General features: G+C 43.7%; 1 protein-coding gene across 2 annotated transcripts; it reads left to right on the top strand.

Moving 5' to 3' along the window:
- Nucleotides 1–16,140: 16,140 nt before the first annotated feature.
- Nucleotides 16,141–22,376, top strand: CDKN2AIP (CDKN2A interacting protein). 2 transcript variants are annotated; one of them, XM_065061248.1, is made up of 4 exons: nt 16,141–16,457; nt 16,559–16,689; nt 17,445–18,034; nt 18,074–22,376. In XM_065061248.1, the coding sequence occupies exons 1-4, from the start codon at nt 16,234–16,236 to the stop codon at nt 19,079–19,081; spliced, it is 1,953 nt and encodes a 650-aa protein (XP_064917320.1). In that variant the 5' UTR covers nt 16,141–16,233; the 3' UTR covers nt 19,082–22,376. The 2 variants fall into 2 exon arrangements, with proteins under 2 accessions (XP_064917320.1, XP_021140165.2); XM_021284490.2 differs by having other exon boundaries at nt 16,142–16,457; nt 17,445–22,376.

Genomic DNA, 22,376 nt, shown 5'->3' with positions numbered 1-22,376 from the left:
CTTCAGCACCGATTTGGGGATAGAACGAAGATGTGGATTTGGATTAGCAGGCCACCCATGGATTCTCCCAGCATACTGAATTCCTCTGGATTGTAAGGGTCTGGCTATAGCATAAACAGTAAAACATGTCCTGCTTTGTCCAAGAAAAAACCCTTTATTTTCCCATTCTGTCCAGGTGTTGTTCTGCCAGGGAAAAGAGATTTGCCATAAGCCCTTAAGTGTTGTACACTGACCAAACTCTATATAAAAAAGTTCCGTGTGGACAAATCAGACTACAGCACACATTCAGGGAGACTTGGGAGACCTACAGGAGCACTTCCATGCAGTGATAGCAAAGAATAATCTGACAGCTAGAAAAATTCTGCTGTGAGCTGCTAATTATCGTGTGCTCCAAACCTCTTTTCACAGGCTGAAACCCTTTGCAGTTGAAGCTCTGCAGGCTTTGAAAAGCTTATCTGGAGTTTATCCTTGGGAGGCTGTGGGGAAAAGGAGAGTGACCCTTTCCTAACTAATTATGTAGCTTTATCTGCCTTCTCAGATGAAAGATGAAATTTAAGTTTTGAAGGCTTTTCTATAGTCTCGCCATATTTTTTGCTGCTTTTAAAAAATAGTTACCCAGTTTTGCACTTACTGAAACAAACGCTTTTTGAGGTACAGGGTTCTAATAAATGATCTATCACCCTTTTCCCAGGAGGAGAAAAAGTTGCCTTGGTATAATCAATGCCTCTTTCTGTGCCTGCATACAGCTTGGTGGTTTGAGCCTAAGCTGCATCTAGCCTGGGAAGAAATGGTACCACCGCAAGGTTGCCTTATAGTAGGGAGATTATCACCTTTCCAGCATGGCCTGTAAGGAATCAAAGACAGGAGTACCCTGTGCTAAGAGGTCAGAGCACTAACAAGATGAAATAGCCATGTAAATCTTTAATATTCTGCATCCTATGCCTTGGTAGGGTTTTCCCCCCTTTTCTAGGACTAGAATCAATTTGCGTTTTGTTCTGATCTACAAGTCTACCAACTTCTAAATACACAGCCATCAGGTCTTGGAATCAGACAGTTCTTCATGATACTTTGTCTGGGTCGTCTGGCAGACTTCCACATGACACCGTCTTCTCAGCATAGTAGTGTTTCATCTGGTCTTTGGTGGGACACAGATAGTTTAGATATCTTTGTTCATTATCTGCTAAATGCATTTCTGAGAAACTCTTCTTACCTAAATAAAAACATTTGGTGTTCATTTCTTACCCACAGATTCCCTCATAGTGAATTACGGAATGGTTACATTGTCTTAATTCTCGCTATACTGTTTTCAGCTGTGGTGTTTTTCTTTAAGAAAGAGGGTTTGTTTCCTTATTTTCGGCTAGATTAAATCTGATAACTTTTAAGCCACTGTTCTGCATTTAAATATGAGAAGAAGAGAAAGTACCCTCTACAAACTCATCAGGAGTTTGCATCTCGGAGATAATATATCTGATCATTTTACTGTATTCAGCAAATACAAAACCACAAGCTTATGCTTATGGTATCAACAGTAAAGGCTCTAGCTTATAAATAAAATTAATAACAAGGCAGCCAAAAGTTTAATATTTTGCTTGTGTTGTTGCCAGCTCCCTCTTGTTTGTGTAAATGATCTTCATGCACTCACTGTAGAGAAAGAACTCTGATGCTGGCCCAGAATAAGAATTTGATTTTTGCCCCAGTGTTAGATTTTGAGTTCCTGTCTGCAGTAATTAATTATGAACCATCGCTCCCAGGCTGCCTTCTCTACTACTGTTTTCTGAACAGCAGCTCCTGATTTTGTATATATAATAATAATTACTTCCCAGGTGTATTACCTTACATTTATCTATATTAAATCTCATGTCTCTTTCCTCTGTCCATCTCTCAAAAGTTGCCCCTAACCTTATTCTCCAGTGAGGAGAGATCCTTTCCCAGAGCTGTTTTGTTTATGGGATGTATTGCTGGAAGTGCGTAATAGGTAAAATAATTGTGCAGCTCCTCCAGATTTCTCATTTCCTCTTTTCTGCATTCCAATTCCGCTCCCTCTCATGTAGTCATCGACTTCAATTCAATCAAGAACAAGCATTTAAAGAGCTGGCCCATTGTCTAGATAATGGCAGCAGTCCAGTTATTGAAATTTCTTAATCCTTTGTTTGGATTAAATTTCTTGTTCTCTTCTGCAAGAGGCATGGGGGATGAGAGAAGAGATTAAACTGTATTACACTGCATCCCAAGCCTACAAAAATATTTAATAAAAGCAACTTGTAAATACTCTCACTGTCTGCTGCTTCTCTGCACCTGAAGGAATTTGTTTAATTTCATGCCAGCACTTTCATTTTGGCCTGTTTGGATTCAGTTGTGTCTCTACTGGGCTGAAGTCTGATTTTTTAGCTGACAGATTTTTGGTTCTAGCTTTTGGCACAGCAGCCCCAGTATGGTACATCATCACTGATTTGTAGCCTGATGTCTCTCAAGCCTTCTAGAATTCTCTCTGCATATCAGCAAAATGAAGATGAACTGAGATGAGAACAACCCTTCAGGTTTTACATAGCCTTTGACACGACCTTGCCCAGGAAGGAGATTTGCCTGATCCCAGCCAGCAGCCTAACTGAATCTGGGCAAACTCCTCATACACATGAGAAAGTGAATATTTCGCTTGAAATGTTCTTGAAATGCTCTATAGAGGCCAACAGTTGCTGCAGTAGCCTGCTCAGAGTCTTGGGAGTTCCGGCTCCCTTTTTGGCTTTGGCACTAGCGATCACGCACGATGCTAATTACAGACTGCAGACAGGAACTCAAAATGTAACATTGTTGAAAAAATCAAATGTCTGTGCTGGTTTGTCTGCAGCTGGTCTCTAATGGTTGCATTTGGGGAAAATCTTTAGCACAGCTAAGAGCAAAAGCTCTCTCTGCTCTTAAGGAAGTATGGTAGTGAAGCATAGAACAGTACCAAATGCAACAAATTACAAAGTGGCTAAAGCAAAATACAGGATAAAGAAAAATTAGTTCTCAACAGTTTAACAGTAGGGTGCTCTTAGGATAGTGCTAGAAACATAAGACTGGAAGAGACCACCTGGGTCACCGAGTCAGTCCCTGCAAACACAAGCTGTCATTCAATACACTGAGTCCAGAATGATCTACAGAATATTGACTCTGCATGCCTCCATACGCAACAGGCCTCTTTCAACGTCTTACAATAATCTTAAGACCTACTGTGAACACAAAAAGTCACATCAATAATGTGTTTCAGGAAAAGAACATGTGAAATCATGGACATTGTCAGTGTCTAAGGACACAGATTAACAACTCAGACTTTCTCCTTTCCCCTTCTCACCATGTGTACTAGCACACTGCCTCAGATCAGGTAGCAAATTTGTATGAAAACTCACTCTACAAAATAGTGGTTCATTTTCAGCCTTGTCAACTGCCTGAAATGAGTCAGAAACAAGCAGGTTTTTTTTTTTTTGTTTGGTTGGGGTTTTTTGTTTGTTTGGAGATTTTTGTTTGGTTGGGGTTTTTTTGATTGTTTCTTTTTGGCAAGCTTAGTTCTTGGCTGCAAAGCTTCCCGGACCAACCTACTGCTCAGGTGCACAGACACCAGGAGGGACCATGGTAGGTCTGACTTAGGTAAGGAGAAACTGCTACGGAACTGCACTCCAGAGATGAAATTTCTCATTGCAGGAAAGCCAAACAAATGGCTAGCTGCTGTTGCATACAAGTCTGCCCCAACTGGCACTGCTGCTCAATAAACCATTCAATAGCTACTTACTTTCTATGGTGAGGCTTATTTTCCTCTAGTTCAGCTCTCCACAGCCACCAGAGATGTGGAAAGGCATAGCCAGGAAGGAGGAAGAGAAGTAGGACCACCTTGCTTTTTTGCACTGGCAAACTGCTAGAGTTGCGTGGTTGCATTGCAAAGCTGCGCCACATAAGAAGTTCACTTTGCATGCTCACACCTGGTCCTGTACCATTTGTGTGCCAGCACCCATAGTCATAAAGATGGACAGGAGCAAGGATCTAATTAAACTCAAGAAGTCTGGAGGGGAAAAAAAAAAGGCTTTTTTTTTCAGCCAGGGGTGTTTCTTGATCACATTCACATTAGAGGCGAACAAGATTGACCCGCATGAACAAAAAAAAGTTGACAGATGTAGTAGATAAGGAGTTGGAGGAACTGTGGACAACATTTTCACATGATCCAAGGAGTCCGTTCCTAGGCAAGTGTTGGCAATAGCCTGCTTCAAGCACAGAGCTGGACTATTTGACTTCCAGGTGTTCCTCCCAAACAACATTTCTGTGATTTTATAATTCCATACTACAAGAATTAAAAGCCATACACAAGTACTCACAGCAGGTTTTGTACATGTGCTAAATGAACTATACTAACGAGTGTATTTTAAACCTGCACAAGCTATTTATGACAAGTTTCTCTTACTGGTTTTTCATGTGTCCAGCATCAAGCCAGCCAGCTCTGCTATATTTCAGCTTTTCTGGGGGAAGACTCCCAACTGGGTGATATTTCTACTTTCCAGCTGCTCAGGAAAGCAGTCACTCAGAGCTTTCTCACTGCTTCTCTGCCCTTATTCCTTCTACTCTGAGCACAGCAACGGAATAGTTCCTCTGTTTCCCTTCCTAAGGTAGGACCTCTCCTACAGGAAGGACAAAATTCACTTTTTACAACCCAGCCTTTCCCTCTTAATTTAGAAAATGTATATGTATTAGTAGGATTTATGAATCATCTAAGTAGCAAAAAGGGACGTAATATGACAGAAGGCAGGCATTGTTCCTTTAATTCAGAGCACACATGAGGTAGGGTAATTCAAACACACATTCAGGGTGCAAGTGTCACACCTCCACAGTTCTAGGGACTGTATCCAGCAAATGCCAGCTGTAATATACAATAACCGTTTATCAGCTATATAAAAAAAGAAATAACTATTAGGATGTGACCTTGCTGGACACATAACATCAGAAAAAAAGTGCCCATGATTCAAGGAGGATATTGAAACCCTAGAAAAAGATTCAGACAGAGGGCAGCAAAAATGATCCAGAGATCGAAAAACAGTCGCTACGGTATAAGAAATCTACAAAATGTATCAGGGTAGTGACTGGATGACTATGCACAGTCAGACAGACATAGAAAAGATACTTGATAGTAGGGGGTGGCTTTTCAGTCTTGCAGGCAGAAACGTAACAAGATATAATGACTGGAAATGGGAGTCAGACAAATTCGTGATTGAAATAAGATGAAATTTCTTAGCAGTGGGAATAGCTAAATACTGGAACAACTTACCAGGTCATAAGATCACCACTGCTTGCAGTCTTTAAGGCAAAATGAGGTATTTTCCTTGCAGACATACTTCACTCCAGCCTCTAGGAAAACTCCTGAAGGAAATTAGATAAAATGATCACTAAGGTTGCTTATAGCCTTCCAGCCAGGAAGCCTCTTCATGCAAGTCTATGAATGTACCCTAACAGAGTCCCTGATATGCCGTCTGAGTTGGGGAACGGAGGCTGGGCCTACAGTACCAAATTTATTATGCCCCTCTGGAAGGAATAGTGCCCTCACATCCCAGGCACAAATTTGATCTAAATATTTATCATCTGCTAGCAGCAGATGGGTTTTTAAAATTAAATAAATAAACCAGAAATCAAACATATATTGCCTATAAATATTTACATAATCTTCATGGATAATGTTGGCTTTTGTGTGTCTCTCTTTAAAAGCATTTTGCTAAGTGCCATGACTTTAGAAGTTGGAGATCTCTAGCTGTGCATGCATAAATTTTCCTGGCACAGATAGTGGAAAAAAACTAATTGAAGATAGCATCAAAAAGGATTGGAAAAAAAAACAAAAAAACAAACTTCATTTTCTTTACTACTTCCTTTGTGCATGTCTTTTGCTTAGCAATATTAATTTTTAAAATCTATGTTCCTGTTATCATGTGCTCACTATCACTGTCATACCTTGGATTGAAAAAACCGAGGATGATGACATTATAAAGTTTAAAATGATTGCTCAAATCTTCAGGGAACTGAATCCTTCCCAGTGACGTTAAAAAATTTGCAAAACACCAGGAACAACCATCCCAATATCAAGAAGCTATTAATTTTAATAATTTTCATTATTTTGCAGGTGTCAAATCTTAATCCATTATGACCAAGTATATAATGCTGCATAGTTCTTCACTGGCTTGCCATGGCCTAATTATTGATGGTTCAGTACTCTGTCACAAAACCCCTATCTCATCTGTCAAATGGAAATGAAATAACAGAGAGAAGTTGCTAAAATGACTACTCGAGATCCTTTAAAAATATATACAAGAGGAGAAATACATTCTATTACCTTCCATCCCAAGGGGCATTCTGAACACTGCCTCTTGAACAATGTTTTTGTTTTGCTTCTTCAGTTTAACTTTTTCTTGCCAATAAGCATGCACCAGCCTTCATACAAACATCAACTTGAATCTTCATTTTGAAAGCATGCTATGTTCATGGATATATTAATCACTTATTTGAGAAGACAGCAATTCTGCAGTCAGTGCTTTGGGAATACACTTGCCACCCGGTTACACAGACACAGAATTTATGCTGTGGTCATGATTGTATCTCTAACCTGAAACATCGCTTTGTCTCACTGAAGGGGAAAGGTAGGTCGCCTGATAAATGTACTGGAGGAGATTGTGCTTTGCTCTTTGCCATGCTGCTGTCTGCTTCCATGACCTTGCAGTAGATTCACAATTTCTATAAAGTTATGGTGGCTGAAAAAATTACCATCCCCATCTTTCCTGCCCCTCTGTCAGTACTTACTGTCTTAATTAAGAAGTAAAACAGCACAGTTTTAAGAAGCAGCTATGTTGGATGTCCATTATTACACAGCAACAACTCAAAGCCTGCAATACATGCTTAAAAGGGCATCTTCTGTTTTTACCAAAGGGGAGGTAATCCCTGGCACAAAGCCACATTTGACACCTGTACATGGCAAAGGCATCTGTTACTGCAGCTAAACCCTACAGGGGTAATGAACAAGAGGCCACAGGCAAACTATTTCTCTCTCTGGATGCGCACATATGGCTTGATGCAGCAGTCTGTGAGGAATCCTCCAGCCAGGTCTGAGCCAGAGTCACAGGCACTGTGTATCTACAAGACCACACTGTTGTATCCAACCTAATTAGCACCATGTCCAACCTAATTAGCACCACCTACCAACAGGGTTAAGTACTTATGGTGCAGCAACAGGCATATGCAAGTCTACAGCTGCTGCTTCCTATTCTGCAAGTAACCTGAGAGTGGGTGTTCTGCTAAGTCCTGTGCTCCATTGCAATGTGTAGAGGTGCCCTCTGTCATGTTCTTTCTTTTCAACAGCAAACATAGATAATTTTATTTCATTGCTTCCAAGGCAATGCAAAACTTCACTTACTGCTGGTTTTCCATACACTTTCTATTTAACTGAATAGGGAAAAAATGCTTAGCATACCAAAATACTAGAATAAAATATGTTTAGGATATGCTTCTACATATGTCTAAAAAGAACCCAAACAATGAAAACAACTAGGTGAAAAGAAATCCCTAAGCCTCTATACTCAGCTGCTCATGTAAGCGCTGACTCTCTGCTATCTGGTCTCTGGGGCACTAATTTACGATTCTCTAAGATGTTACTGTAAACTGCTTAGTAGCAATGCTATGTCCATTTCTACAAGCATGAATGATGATCCAAGGTGTGAAGAAACAAAAAATCAGCCTCTGGTGTTTATATATGACCTTAGGGAAGTACATCTCCTTCAGGGCATAGCTTTGTGAGTTTTTGTTGGTTTTGTTTTGTTTTTAAAAAAAGTGTGCCAGTTTAATCCCTTCTAGCTTCTCAAATAAGCTGATAAGACTACGCCCATTTCAAGCTAATACGTGGACAAATTAAGTGGAGTAATGAAATCCAAAATTCCTGCAAGCACATAAACTGGGCATTATCAGTTGGCAGTTCATCATGTGTTATGTCATGGTAGAAGAAATCTTGAGAGATTTAAAGGATGCAGCAATTGCTTCAGGGAGGGTATTCCATATGTCGCGAGTGACCAAAAGGACATCATTAACAAAGCTACAAGACAAACAGATGGAGGAGATATGGAGACTGAGAGAGGACAGTAGATGACAGGAAAAGGCAAAGTAGTGAAGTGTGGTGGTGCAATCGAGAACACAGCTGAGCTGACAGAGCACCCAGCTGCTGCTGAGCGAGTGGGCTCCATGGGTACTTGGCAGAACAATCAGGCAAGCCCTTACAAGAAGTGAATGCTTCTGTGCCGTGTTAGCTCCCACAATTGGCTCACTGGGCTGGGATAAGTACCAGTGTTGGCACAAGGGAAGCATCAGGAACCAACCCATGATGAGGGGTGAGGAAGGAGGTGCAGCACTACTCTTTCAGCAGTAACTAGCTATTAGTTCAGCTTAGCTCTATCGTCAAAATCTGGTCACGGCTCAACAGCTACCAACAGCGCCACGTACACCAGCGTAAGCCACTGCTGCTCTGCAACCCCATGTCTCTCACCACTTCTCTCTGCCCCAGATCCAACCCCTCAGCTGCACCAGCAGAAGTGTTGCCTGATAAACTAGATTGGAGAAATAAGCTGGTTGAAAAACGTGCCTCCCCTTCCTCCACCATGCCACTCTTCAGCCAAATCAGGTTCCTAATCTGGTTTACTACACAGCTGAACAAAACAACTGTGCCAGCAAACTAGTGGGCATATCAAAGTGACAGGAGTGAATGGCTGGGAGCAGAGACTATCGTAGGCCAGCACAGCTGCCAAAAATATTGTCAAACTGCGCTCTCAAAGGGCTAGAGGGCTTGCAGAAGCAGGGAAATCTATGGATAGACTAAAGAGGTAGGTACAAAAAGAAGCCACAGAAATAGGCCATGGAGATAAGCACAAGAATAGTGTTTCAAGGGATTTTTTTGACAGGTCAGGTCAGGCATAGGAAAGGAAGCTGTCGTAAGCAGGATGAGAGATAACAGAAGCCTAAAAAAGCATATCTGTGATATGGACAGAGATAAGAGGAGACTTGAGAGAAGAAAAGGAAACAAAATTCATATATATCAAGATAAACAGGTCAAAAAAAGAGAGTGGAGTCAAAGATGACTCCCAGGTTCCAGGTCTGATTGACAGAGAGTAATTGCGTGCTTTCCAGGCAGGATCACATAGTCCCTACCCAAGAAGAAACAGGGGTCCTTGTGTGGGGACTGCAGATGGAGTTTCAGGTCGGGAGGTTCTCTGAAATACTATACATTTCCTCAACAGGTGGAAGCTTTTCACTTTGAATGAATTCCTATGTAGATTTCAAATGAGCTCAAAAGTTAACATACTTCCAGCACTTGTTCATAGTAGAAGAGGCCAGTATTGACAGCACTGCCGTGGAGAACAGGGACCAAACATTTTTCAGATGTTTTGCAAACCTTCACCTAAGAATCTAGAATGGGCCAAAGCTGCACCTTTTAGCCTTTACCTTTTTGCAGGGGCAAGGGGTAGTAATATTCAGAAGCTTCCACTCTGCTTCCACTGTAATTTTGCTACTGTTAAAACCTAGATCTATAGCTAGGAGTGTTTAAGAGCTGGTTTTGATGACAAATTATTACACCAAGATGGAAAATTAGTCCACATTGTCTGTTTCAGTAACGGAATGAAAATGTAAGCCACTCTCTCTTTTTGGAGTTATGCTTAACTTCTGGAGATATTTCCATGCAATCCTGTCTCCTTCAGTGCCATCCAGTGGCATTCGCGTGAAATATGCACAAGGAGGATACACAAAAATACCGCAGCACACAAAACAGCTCTCTGTTTTCAGGAGGTGCTGTTCATAGCAGGTAAATTGCAGGTTGTCAGGAATATTGGTATAACAATAATGAAAAACAGAACCATGATTTTTCAATAGCAATAATTCAAATTAGATCTGGCATTGTTGCCTGGAGTCTCAGGAAAGCTCCTTATATCATTTCTAAAATAGTTATTTGTGTCTGCAAAATATGTAGCACATACAAAATTCATACTGGTACAGCATGGTATAAAGATTTAATAGCATCCATTTGTGTAATGCACCTATCCACAACCCAAGCCAATATAATATTAGTTGTAATTTTTCTTTTCCTTCAAGGCATGAATAGTTTGACTTAAGCAGTACAAGTATCTAGATTTATAGGTGCTTACACTCTCAATAATACAAGTATTTTTAAAACATATTCACACATATCTGTATTGTATTACATATGCATGTGTATGTAGACATATATGTATACACATATATGCACACACACAAATGAAAATTCACTGTTATAGGCTCATAATAGATTATTTTTTTCAGGAAAGACCTCCTTGCCTGTTTAGTGCTTTCCTGAATCCTCTTGAATTACAATGAACTCATGCCAATATTTGCATTAAGATTCCAAAGGCTGTTTTCTTGCTTTTTCCAACTCTAGGGTACAGCTGTCTGCCAAAGGCCTAAGGCTTCCTACCTAAACACTCTTTAAAGGTGGCTTGCAGGATGGATTTCTGCAAGTGAAAGGATTTCTACCTCTTTTGTTCCTTTATAGCACACAGAAAAGACAAGAAAATACCTTCTACTAAATTAGAATGGCAGAATATTTTCTTGGTCTTACTTACTGTCAAGGGTTTTAATTGCGGGGTGACAATAAAACTGTGGCAGACGTATTGTTAACCTCCTCTCCCCCTTCAGCCCCCTCCTCTCTCCGCCCTTCCTGCTGAGGACAGGCGATCGGGAGGGAAAGAAGGACAGAGAGAAGAGAGTTGGGAAAATTAAAAATATTTTACTAATGCTACTAATAAGAATAGAGAAAATAATACAAAATATACAAAATCAATCTTGAAAGTCTCAGCAACTGCAGAGCCAGCAACCAAAGTCCTGGATTAGACTCTGCAGCCAACCGGAGCTGGATTCAGTCTCTCACTAGGCCTCAGTTCGCAGGGACGACTAGCAAGGTCTTCTCCTAATGTCGGCCATAAGCAAAAGGGAAAGGGACGAGATCCTCATGATCTCCCATTTTTATATGAAGTATTCACATGAATGAAATGTTATACTCAGTTGGTCAGTTTCTTGGTCACCTGTTTCTTGTTGCCCATCCAGCGAGAGGTGCATCCATTAGTTATCAATAACTTTGCATTCCATTGCTAGGTTTACCAAAACATGTGTCTGGTTCTCCAGGAAAATGCAGCTAATATGAAGGCTTTAACTGACAGGCAAATTCACTAAAAGATAAACTTGTTTTTTAACAAAACCAGGACACTTACCCTTGCAGATGCCTACTGCAACAGGAAGACAGCATTGAAATGCTGTCTCTGTGCTGTCCAAATTTTAACTCTCCTTTCTCTGTATTCACATCCCAGTGGTTCCTCTGTTAATGCTCCCTTCCCATCACAGCTTGTTCCTTTGCTCAGAATCAAGAGTTGATTCTATTTGATTTTGTCTGCTCTACCACCGTACTCTCATTCTTCTGGCTTCCTCACTGGCTTCCACACATCTATCCTTTCTCATTTCTCTTAGTCCTAGGCTCCTGATACACAGTCCCTCTCCAATTCCTTATCTATATGTACTTCTCCCCTTGCTTCGAACTCATTTACTTTCATTTTTCCTTGATAATTTAATTTCCTTTCTCACCTAATCCCACTATCCTATCCCTATTAGTTTAATGCTAAGCTTTTCTACCCCCTAGTAGTTTCAGTCTCACCATCACCCCCATACTCACTGTTTCCCCCCTCTCAGTCTGCTCCTTGTTCCTATCAGACATGCTCAAGCACAGGTGAAGAGGAGAAAATAGCAGGTTTTTGGGGAGCACAGTGGATGATCTCCACAGTCTCACTCTCAGTCCAGAGGCCCATCCCAGTCCACAGTGGCAAAGAGAGGACTCTTTTGGGCCCTGCAGCCCACAACTGGGGTGGACCTGACTGCAGTAGTAGCAAGGATGGTGGGAGCACATCCTAAATGAGGAATGTGGAAAATGCGTTTCTTCAAAGGCTTATAAACTATGCTAAGTGTAGTCAGAAGATCAGATGACCCCCTCCCAAATCGGTTTTTCGTGACAAATTCGATGTCTGCTCTAGAGTGTAAAGGCATTCAAGCACTTCATAGATAAGATCTCCACAATATTTTATCCTAGACAAAACCCCATTTCCCTGCCTTTGTTCTTGGATCATGTTTGCTAGCAGTACAGCATCCTAAACTGCCATCCTCAATATGGAAAATTTCACACCAAACCATGGACATTAGCAAGTGCTGTGCTACCTAAAGCATAGTTCAGCAAGCAAAATTTGGGAAGTGGTATGTTACCTTTAGCTGTTGCTAAAGCTTAACAAACTCATTTAAAGGAAAACAACTGACAACCCTATTGTAGGCATTGCTATATATTTCAAGTATAACATATTACTAAATGCAAAATAGTAATTAAGCTAGTAATAAGAGCGAATACATGTAAAGAAAAAGTATCAATTCAGCTCTTCATTTTTACCTTTAGTTTTATCCACTGCATTACAGAATATATTTTCCTCAGTTGAGAAATCTCAGAGGAGTACATGATTTTGTAGCAAAACAACAGTTACATAATCGTGGTCAAAGAAAAACACAGATTTACTCTAACTGCCTTTCCTTTGACAAGTCTGCATAGTTGTTAATGCTCTTTTAGCAAGTAATTTATTCCAAGAATTAGTTTACTGAACAATAAGGACTGGCAACCTCGGCACATGCAGACACCCTGGAAGTGCTGTCCCTTGCCTGGCAAGACGATCTGCTCCAGCAGCACGCCTATGTTATCTGAGGAAACAGTACAATGTTTCTTCCCCATGCTTCTTCAAGCTGCATTTCTAATGAACTTAAGCCAGGGCTCTCAAGTGTGTAGTTACTGCTTGTGGCAGGGACCCATCCACAGACGGAGCCCAGAGGATTCACTGCGCCAGGCCAGTCTTAATGCATTTCTGTGGCACTCAGCTTTCCTTTGCATTGCTGTGATGTTGAGGGCACAGTTCTCATATGAAGCTGAACAAAGAGTGTCACTGTATATTAACCTTAATTGCACAGAATGTAATTGAACTCAATGGGGCTACTGCCCTCTGTTTCAGCAGGACTTGACTTTGAAGAAATAATAATTCACTGGTTTACAAAGGCAGAAATAAACTTTCTTTATTACACAGGAAGTGCAGGTGCAATACTGTGATTATAGATACTGGTATGATTAACTTTGAGATCTTAGTTATATCTTGCCAAAAGAAGCTATTATCAAGCCCCAAATGACTCTAACAACACTACTATCAATGTGGCATTTAGAAGTTCCCTCCCTGGTGGGAACAAAAACATCTCTTTTCTTCCAATGTTGAAAATTAAATGCACAGAATTAGCACCATCAATGAGGTGTTTAACTTCAAAATTGCCTTTCCTGGTGAGAATGAAAACACTCCTTGTTTCCTTTTTTAAAATTAACAGCAGTGTTTCTCTCTCTTTTCTACTACACGCACTTGTTTAATCAACTTGAGCAACAGTATGTCTCCAGTGCTCAGAGAGCATTGTGAGAATGCAGCTACCTGTGTTTGCCTGCACGTGCACGTGCGTGACATCCCACGCTCCGGGGCTGGGATCTAGCCTGTTTCCAGTGTGATTCAAACACACAACAAAGTAGAAATAATATGTCAGGAAAAAACAGGTAGGGAAGACAAAAGGTTCAATTTTGGTTCAAGTCATCTTTGTGCCAACAAGGCCACATTGATGCAGAAGGAGCATTAGAGAAAATTAACCCAAAATTAACAGCATCGGGTGCCAGAAAGGTACCGGACCATACAGGTTGCTCACTACAGAAAAAAAAACCTGTTGTGAGCCATTCCAGAAGTATGCACGACTGTCCTCTGCCTTTTCTCTAGCTGTCACCTCTGTTTGTGTTCACTCGTATTGTCAGTGGACAAAGAGGTGAAATAGCTTTCAGTTGATGTGTCCTCCAAAACTGGGCAAGAAAAAGTTGTTCTCCTCAGTCCTTGAGCCACTCTAGCACCAGATACTCTACTATGCTTTGTAGCTGTGCTCAGTCTTCAACACTCCCTAGAATGATGCTTTTGGAGGAGTCCAGGTCTCACAAGTGATTCCATATAATCGCATACATGTGGGGTGACCAAGTGCGGACACAAAAGTCTGAGATGTGGAGGCCTACCTCTGATGTTTGGCACCAGGAGCTGTCATTTACCCATCAACACCAGAATATGACTTCTGGGGATCCCTCTGAGTGTATGGGATTGGCCCTGTCACCTGCTGGAGCCTCACCCTCCTCAGCTTCTACTCGTAAGTGGTATATGACCAGATCAACATGGATTAGTTCTTAGTAACTTGGCAGCTCAGATGGCTGCGGAGGAACACAGGGCATTCAAGGCTTGCTGTTTGCTCTGCAATCTTTGCAGAAGTAAAGGCAGCCCTGTTACAGCTACTTGGGCCTGGCTGAATTCCTGTGGTCCCTGAGGGGCACATCTCAAGCCTGGACCAAGCCCCAACTAGCTTTGTTAGAAAATGATCTGGTTCACTGAAGAGTGTGAACAAACAGGCTGGCAGCACAGATGATCTCGGCTCAAGCACAACCTTGAACCTATGTTTGCCAGGGACTCCCTTTATCTTTGTCTTCTAGAGTCTGTATTGACACTGGTCTAGAATTGTGGTGCTGTTTCTAAACCTTCAGACATTGTTTCTAAACAAACCCATTGCTCCACATCACAGCGTATACAAAATTTCCACCCTTTTCTTGCTGTACATGCAGACACAAAACAATAATGAGTTTTTCAAGTCCCATCCTACTCATTCATTACTATTGTCTCGCTCTCTGTCACTGAATTACTCTTGGCAATGCATGACATAACATGGCATGGGCTAACAAAGAAAGTGAAGGAAAAGCACTTCCACTCTAACAACGGATACAGAGCAAAAGTGTGCTGGAGTATTTTTTCCTGGCTTAGTCTCCTTAATCACTTAGTTTTGCACCACAGAGGTACTACAAGTTAGATCACTACACAACAATTTCCATGAAATAAGACATTAAAGTCACTTAAGGAGCAACACTCCTCCTTTAAATGCAATGTCTTGTAGTTCAGTCATGATGACACGTAGGTGTTAAAAATTGAAAACTTAAGCAAACACAGACTTCTAATTCAGGAAGAATAAAATCAATACAGCTCTCCTGGGACAGCCCTTTGGAATTCAAAACTCTCTCCAATGCAGTAATTCAGCAAGCTCCATCTCAGCAGACCAAAGCTTGGGCTGTTTTCACAGCATGTTCACTACTTTTTCAAACAGAATTCTTCAACTGGTTTTGAACAAAACTCTGGGGTAAATTCTGTAATGTCAAGACAGCCCCCAGAGTCGCACGAGCTATTATTGGAACCCTCTGCAGCCAGCAGCCTACTTACAACTCCTCATTTATTGTTTCCTTCAAAATGCTACAAGAACCCATTTCCTTGCCACCACCTTCCTATCACACACCAAGGAGGCAAAATCATGAATTGGTCCCTTAACTCCAACCTCAGCAAGACCGGAATGGATCTGGAAGCAGAATGATGAAACAAACCCAGAAGTAATGCTCCTGTTCCCACTTTTACCAGGCAGAACGCCACGCAGGTAACCGTGCCCATCCCATACAGGCAGCCTGTCTGGGCCGAGCATGGCAGGCCAGTGGCTCCACTTCTCTTCGAAGTACCAGCCAGACCGTAACGATTTGTGTGCAGTATCCGCACCTGCCCTGTGAAACACCTCAGGCTCCAACTACAGCACAAACAAACAAAGGCACAACCGGAGCCAGTCCGCGGGCCGTATGAAAATGCCTCTACGGGAGCAGGCGCAAGCGGACACGACAGGCGAGATGTCTGAAGGGCGAGATGTCTGAAGGGCGAGGTACTCGCCGCGACTCCATGGCCACCGGGCGTGCGCCCGTCCCAACCTCGGCCCCGCCGTGGGGCACCGGGCACCGAGCCCCGCCCCGCCCCGCCCCGCCCCGCCCATCTCTGGTCCCGCCCCCGCCCCGCGGCCGCGCGCCGACCGTTAGGGCTCCCCCTCCGGCCGTTGACGGCACAATCCCCTCCTCGTTTGCCCCGCCTCGCGCGCCGCAAAGCCGCCTGGGGCGGCAGCGGCGGGCTGCCGCGCGCGCCGGTTGTGAGGTCATCCCGCGCGGCCGGAAGGAGCAGAGCGGGGCCGTTGTTTCCGTTGTGCAGGGCGGAGGAGGGCCCCATGGCGGCGGGGAAGGCGGCGGCCGAGCCCCTGGGGCGCACGGCGGAGGAGCTGGCGTGGGCTGAGGCGCTGCGCGGGGCCTGCGAGCCCGAGCACCACTGGCGGCACCGGCGGGAGTTTCTGCTGCGGAACGTGGGGGAGCCGCCGGCGGCGGGCAGCGCCCAGCTCCAGCGCCTGGTGTCGCTTTCCATGGTGTGGGCAAACCACGTCTTCCTGGGCTGCCGGTGAGTGCAGGCCGGGCGGCGGGACCCGCGGGGGCGCGGCGCGGCCGTCTGACGGCGCGTCTCCCCTCCCCTTCTCTTCTCTCCCCTTGTCGCCCCTGCAGGTACCCGCCGCAGGTCATGGAGAAGGCGCTGGAAATGGCCGAAGGCATCCAAGTGACCGACGCGCCCGTCCGCACCACAAGAGACGAACTGGTTGCCAAGGTGAAGAAAAGAGGCATATCAAGTAGCAATGGTTAGCAGATCATAGCTGTGACAATACATAGGAGTCTAGAAAATGCTTGTTTTTGAATGTTCTCGGTTTACCTCGGGCTTAGAAAGTACTCAAAATAATTTACTTTGAAAACTCCTTGTTAATCGTTTCCCCTATCTCTGCTAATTTACCTCATAGAATACCTGTAAAATAGATGTAATGCATAAGTATTCCGTTGGTAATGTAGAGCTCTTGTTTTGAGTTTCTACAACTGGTGCACTTTAAGCTGATTATTTTCCTAATGCGATGTAGACTATTGTAATCCGGCTTAAATGTATTATTCTTACTTTACCTTTCACGCTAGTCAGACATTGTTGCTTTGTGAGAAACTTAGTTTCTTAAAGTGGTATTTTTAAAATGGTTTTATGATATTAGTAAACAGTATAAACTTTTATTTTGAGTCAGATAGTCTTAAATGTATTAAGTCTTTAATATACTTTGGTCATTTTTGGTTTGGACTTCAAGAATACTAATATTAATACTTGCCTACAGGTCCCAAACCAAAATCTGAAGTCTTGCACATGAGTACTTTTAGTTTTTTTGTCCAAAAATGCGAAAATATTCTGAAATACTAGGTTAATGCTTGAAATGGCAGTTCAAGGTGTATCCCTAATATATACCACTTAAATTCGCATATATTATTGTTAGAGGTTTTTAGAAAATAGATAAATTGTTTGTAGATGGATATTTCATAGAGCAGAAATTAAAGAGGATAATATATTTTACTTGTTTTGCAGAAGGGGTAGAGGAGCCCCCCAAGAAGCGAGCTGTTGAGAAAAGCAAAGATTCTAAGGATACTGGAAAGGATATGAAAACAAGCAAGGCAGAAGCCCCAAAGGAAACAGAGAGCACATTGCCAAAAAAGCAGGAAAAGCATACCAGCAAAGATCCAGAAAGCTCCCAGTTAACTTGCAGCTCAGATCAAGAAATGGTCATGGCATCAGACATAGAAACAGAAGGAAAACCTGCTAATGCTGAAAGTACCACTGAGCAAAATCCATCTTCATTTGAAAAAGAGTCAGGAGAGAAACCTTACTCAAGTCCCCTTAAGGAAAGCAAGTGTGAAAATGCGCCATCACCTGAAAAGAAAACTACAGTAAGTGCAGTGCCACCAGCTGCCAAGAGTGCCCCGCAGGCAGAGGTGGTGGCTGCTGTGGTGCCACCGGCTGCCAAGAGTGCCCCCCAGGCAGCAGCAGTGCCAGTGGCTGCCAAGAGTGCCTCGCAGGCAGAGACGGTGACAGCAGTGGTGACAACAGCTGCCAAGAGCAACTCACAGGCAGCGGCAGTGACAACAGCAGTGCCACCGACCACCAAGAGCGCCCCACAGGCAGCAGCGGTGCCACCGACCACCAAGAGCACCCCGCAGGCAGCAACAGTGCCACCAGCTTCCAAGAGCACACCACAAACAAGCGCTACATTGCTGTCTTCCAAAAACCAAGCGAGTGGCCCGGCATCAGTGTCCAAGAGCAGCGCTCAGGCGGGCACCTCGCTGCTGCTGGCACCCAAGAGCAGTACTCAGGTGGCCTCCTCACTGCTGCTGGCCCCCAAAGGTGGGACTCAGGCAGGCACCTCGCTGCTGCTGGCTTCCAAGGGCACTGCTAAGGCGGGATCTTCGCTCCTGGCTTCCAAGAGCAGCGCCGAGGTGGCTGCCTCGTTGCTGGCCGCTCGGAGTGGCGCTCAGCCGGGATCCTCACTGCTGACTTCCAAGAGCAGCGCTCAGGTGGCTGCTTCACTGCTGGGCACTCGTGGTGGCACTCAGCAAGGTCCCTCCTCGCTGGCGTCCCGGGGTGGAGCTCAGGCAGGTGCTTCCCTGCTGGCTTCCAAGGGTGGCATGCAGGCAGGTTCACCACAGCTTGCCTCCAAGAGTGGCTCGCAGGCAGGTGAAAGCCCTGCTAAGGCTCTGTGCAAACCATTAACCAGCGAAGATGCAAAGGAAAGACAACCTTTTTTCAACAGACTATACAAAGCTGTAGCCTGGAAACTGGTTGCTGTTGGAGGCTTCAGTCCTAATGTAAATCACGTAGAACTTCTGAACTCATCAATTCAGTCTGTAAAAGCTACGTTAGATGTTGCTTTTGTTCCCCTGAAGGAACTTGCAGACTTGCCTCAAAATAAGAGCTCTCTAGAAAATATAGTTTGTGAACTGAGGTGCAAGTCTGTCTACTTGGGTACTGGCTGTGGTAAAAGTATGGAAAATGCCAAAGCGGTTGCTTCAAGAGAAGCTTTGAAATTATTCCTCAAGAAGAAAGTTATTGTGAAGATATGTAAAAGAAAATACAAAGGTAGTGAAATTGAAGATTTAGTACTTCTGGATGAAGAATCAAAACCTTCGAATTTACCTCCAGCTTTAAGAAATCCTCGTGAGATCTTGTAGGCGAGAATTGCTGTTTGTACTGTGTATATTTCAACACAAGGACTGAAGGTTAATTTTGTACTTTAAAAATGTAGGCTTCCAGATATTTTGTATTTCTTTATCAGTTTTGCAAGACAATGATAGTCCTTTCACTTGGTAGCAATTGTATAAACTTGTTAGAGATGACAAGTGCGCATTTAAAGGTATGCCTTAATATATAGCACACTAGCGTGCTGTTTTATTTGCAAAATAGTCTACCTAAGTCTTCTATTTTTAATTAAATGATTAAGGTACAACTTGCTGTTTAAAACCTGACAATTTTGTAATTCTGACGATTTGATGGCACTGTCAGTTGTCTACTATGTCTTTTTTAGCCACAGAAGTATGTAAATAGGGACCATAATACTTGAATGATTGAAAGTTGTTTAAAAATTTCAGTCAAAAAGTTGAATCATCTGTTTCAGGTGTGTTGCTCATAATGTTCACTGTTGCTCATACTAGGAGAGAAAATAGTTGGGTGACTATTTTTTACTAGGAGACAAAATAGTTGGTTGACTCTTTTTATGGGATGTTTTCGTAACACTGGCAATATAAATGACACCCTGATCCCATTTAACATTATACTGGCAGGTTAGATCCCATTTAGCACTATACTGGCAAATTAGCAATTAGCAGTCAAGTCACAGCTACTTCAGCCACCAAAACTCTGTAAGCAGATTTAATTTATATTGTGAAATATTTACATTGTTTTCAAATATACATGGGTTTCTATACTAGGCATATTTTGACTGCTACTAAACCAATAAAACCTCTGGGATATGCTTTTATAGCACTTTGGTTTTGGCTATTAAATATTCCAACCATTTCAATAACTTTGCAACACCTTAAGAAAAGCTTTACTTTGAGTTGCTTCAAGGTGTAGTTCCACAAGGAGTTGTTTTTTTTGGATGCATAGCTGAAATACTGTAAAACTGATAGAGTGGACCTATAGAATATCCATTTCTACTTTTGTATCACTTACCGAGAGAAGAAAAATGAAGATGCTGCTGTCTCCTGGGGACAGAGAGTGTATTGTAAAGCATTCACGCTGATTGAGCCCTTCCTTTGCTACATTTTTACGCAATGTACAGATGGTTTGAAGCAAAGAAAGTAGATTACTTTTTATTTTCAATGTTCCTGAAATACCTGCACAAACTGCATGTTTTGATATATTGCATAATGACATATAATTGTAAAAACATGACGTCTTCAGTGCTATTTTGGATTAATCTTGTCTGATTACAATAGCTAGTGTCATTTAATGGAGACCTGACACTTGACTGACAGATCCATTGATCGAGTAGTACAGCAGTGATTAGGAATTCCTGGGATCCAGTAGTATATGTGTCCACTTAGAGACTTCAGGTTCTTTTGTGATTTTGGGACTAAACCACAATGGCATTGTTACACTGTACCCTACATGATTTTGAACAGCAGCGGCTGCCTGGTCCATAGCACTCGAAGCCTGTAAGGCGCTCGTGCTTCCCCATGCCAGTTGAGAACTTCCTCCATCTGATACCTGTGCTGCAGTGCCTGCAGTCGCCCTTGGCTCTAGTTAGGTTTCTCAGGAGCTCCCCCTCTGTGTTTCTGGAGCATCACCTGGAGTGTGGAACGCGATGTGTTAAATTGCATCTCACACAGCTCAAGAATTGGTGTGTGTTACTAGCACAGAGCAAATTTCATGCTGTATATAGGAGTTGTGGTGTTCATGCCAGGAAGCATGAGATCTGTTTTTAGATCCTCACCCTGTTTGGGTAGAGACATGGAGTGACTGTTTTTGTGGGGTGGGAATTGCGCCCTGTGCCCTCTGAAGTACAGCCTTTCTAGCTGTTTATTTCGGCATCTTGAGATCTCTGGTTGAGAATTGCAGCAAGTGTTGCAATGTGAAAACCTGTGTTTCTTGTCTGTAAAGCAAAGCCAACAGTATTTACCAACCTCGAGAGGATGTTGGGGTGACTGTGTTAAAAGGCTGAGGTGCTAGATGCCTTTTTAAAGTCCTGACTTAAGCTTACTTTTTAAAAAATTTTGTGAATGTTATTCCTCTTTGATGTTTGGTTGTGATTCATTAAAGGATGAGTCTGTAGCTACTCTTAATAGAAACTGAAAGTGGATGTGTTTTTTTTAATTTCACATTCTGCATGGAAAGCAGCTCAACGGGCAAATTCCAGCATACAAGTGTTAAGCAATAAGCATTAAGCGTTTGAATGAGAATTTATTAACATTTCATTAACCCTAAAGTAAGAAAAAGAATTTGAAGAACTGGCTGTGGCAAAGAAGTGTTGGTACAGTCCCATCAGCTGTAAAACCTCTGAGTCTCCCTTCCAGGTGCTGTCCTGGTCTCTGGCAATTTGGCCACTGGCCTTTAATTGTCAGACCCTGCTGATGAGGACCGTCTGGAACAAATGCACAAACACTGTGGGTGTGCAAAGTTGTCTGGGGGCAAATGAAACCAACCGACCGAAAGAAAAACTGACCCTGCTTTTTCAGCGGGAGTGCAGGAAATTGCAGTCATTAAGCATGACTCCGTTTCCTCTGAGGGCCGCTAGGACAGCTCAGGTCCGTATGGCTGGTTCCTTGCGGCCAGCGGCCCCGCCGGTTGCTGTTAGCAGGTTACCAGGTACACACCAGTTCTGGCGGCTACCGGTGAAAACTCTCCAGCTTGCAGGGGAAGTGAGGTTGGGCGCTGGCCACGAGGTGGCGCCAGAGCGTCCCGCCGGCGGGGTTCCCGCCCTTCCCCCAGGCCCGCGCAGGGGCGGAGCTGCAGCGTATCATTTGCTTAATGTATTCCTGGGGGTGGGGCCGCGCCGGTGGACCCTCCGTGGGGCAGGAATCGCGCTCCCCGGGAGCGTGGCGGTTCTATGGGGCCGGTCGGGCAGCCTGCCTGTCTGTGCACCGGCTGCGGAGACCAGCAGAAAGAGAAACGGGGCGGCGTGCACTGTTCGCCCTATCCCGGAGGGTCTCCTGACCCCGGCCGATATAAGCTGGCGACGTGTATTTGTAAAGCGGTCGGGATGTTCTGAAGACCTGCTCGCTAGGCCACGCACGGAGGACAGTAGTTCCTCATGGGCCCCGCGCCCGCCTAGGGGAAAGTCCCCGGACCGCCGGCAGAGAGTGTCGGGCGCTGTGCGCGCCCTGGCCCGCCCCCGACTCACAGTCCCCGCCGAGACGCCCCCGGGCCGAGCGGGTGAGGGCGGGGCGGGCTCTCGTCACGGTCACAGAAACGCAGGTAGTGCGCAGGCGCACTAACAGAACGGGGCTCACTCTCAGGCCATCCCTT

This window comes from Columba livia, chromosome 4, assembly GCF_036013475.1.
Source record: "Columba livia isolate bColLiv1 breed racing homer chromosome 4, bColLiv1.pat.W.v2, whole genome shotgun sequence".
NCBI lineage: Eukaryota > Metazoa > Chordata > Aves > Columbiformes > Columbidae > Columba > Columba livia.
Note: the sequence above shows the minus strand (reverse complement) of the source record. Positions and strands in the feature narration are given on the sequence as shown.

Excerpts from the sequence above, each read along its gene's own strand:
- CDKN2AIP (XM_021284490.2), top strand. The coding sequence starts at position 16,234 with ATGGCGGCGGGGAAGGCGGCGGCCGAGCCCCTGGGGCGCACGGCGGAG. Across the intron at positions 16,458-16,558 it reads CACGTCTTCCTGGGCTGCCG|GTACCCGCCGCAGGTCATGG; the intron begins GTGAGTGCAGGC and ends TCGCCCCTGCAG. Across the intron at positions 16,690-17,444 it reads AGGCATATCAAGTAGCAATG|AAGGGGTAGAGGAGCCCCCC; the intron begins GTTAGCAGATCA and ends CTTGTTTTGCAG.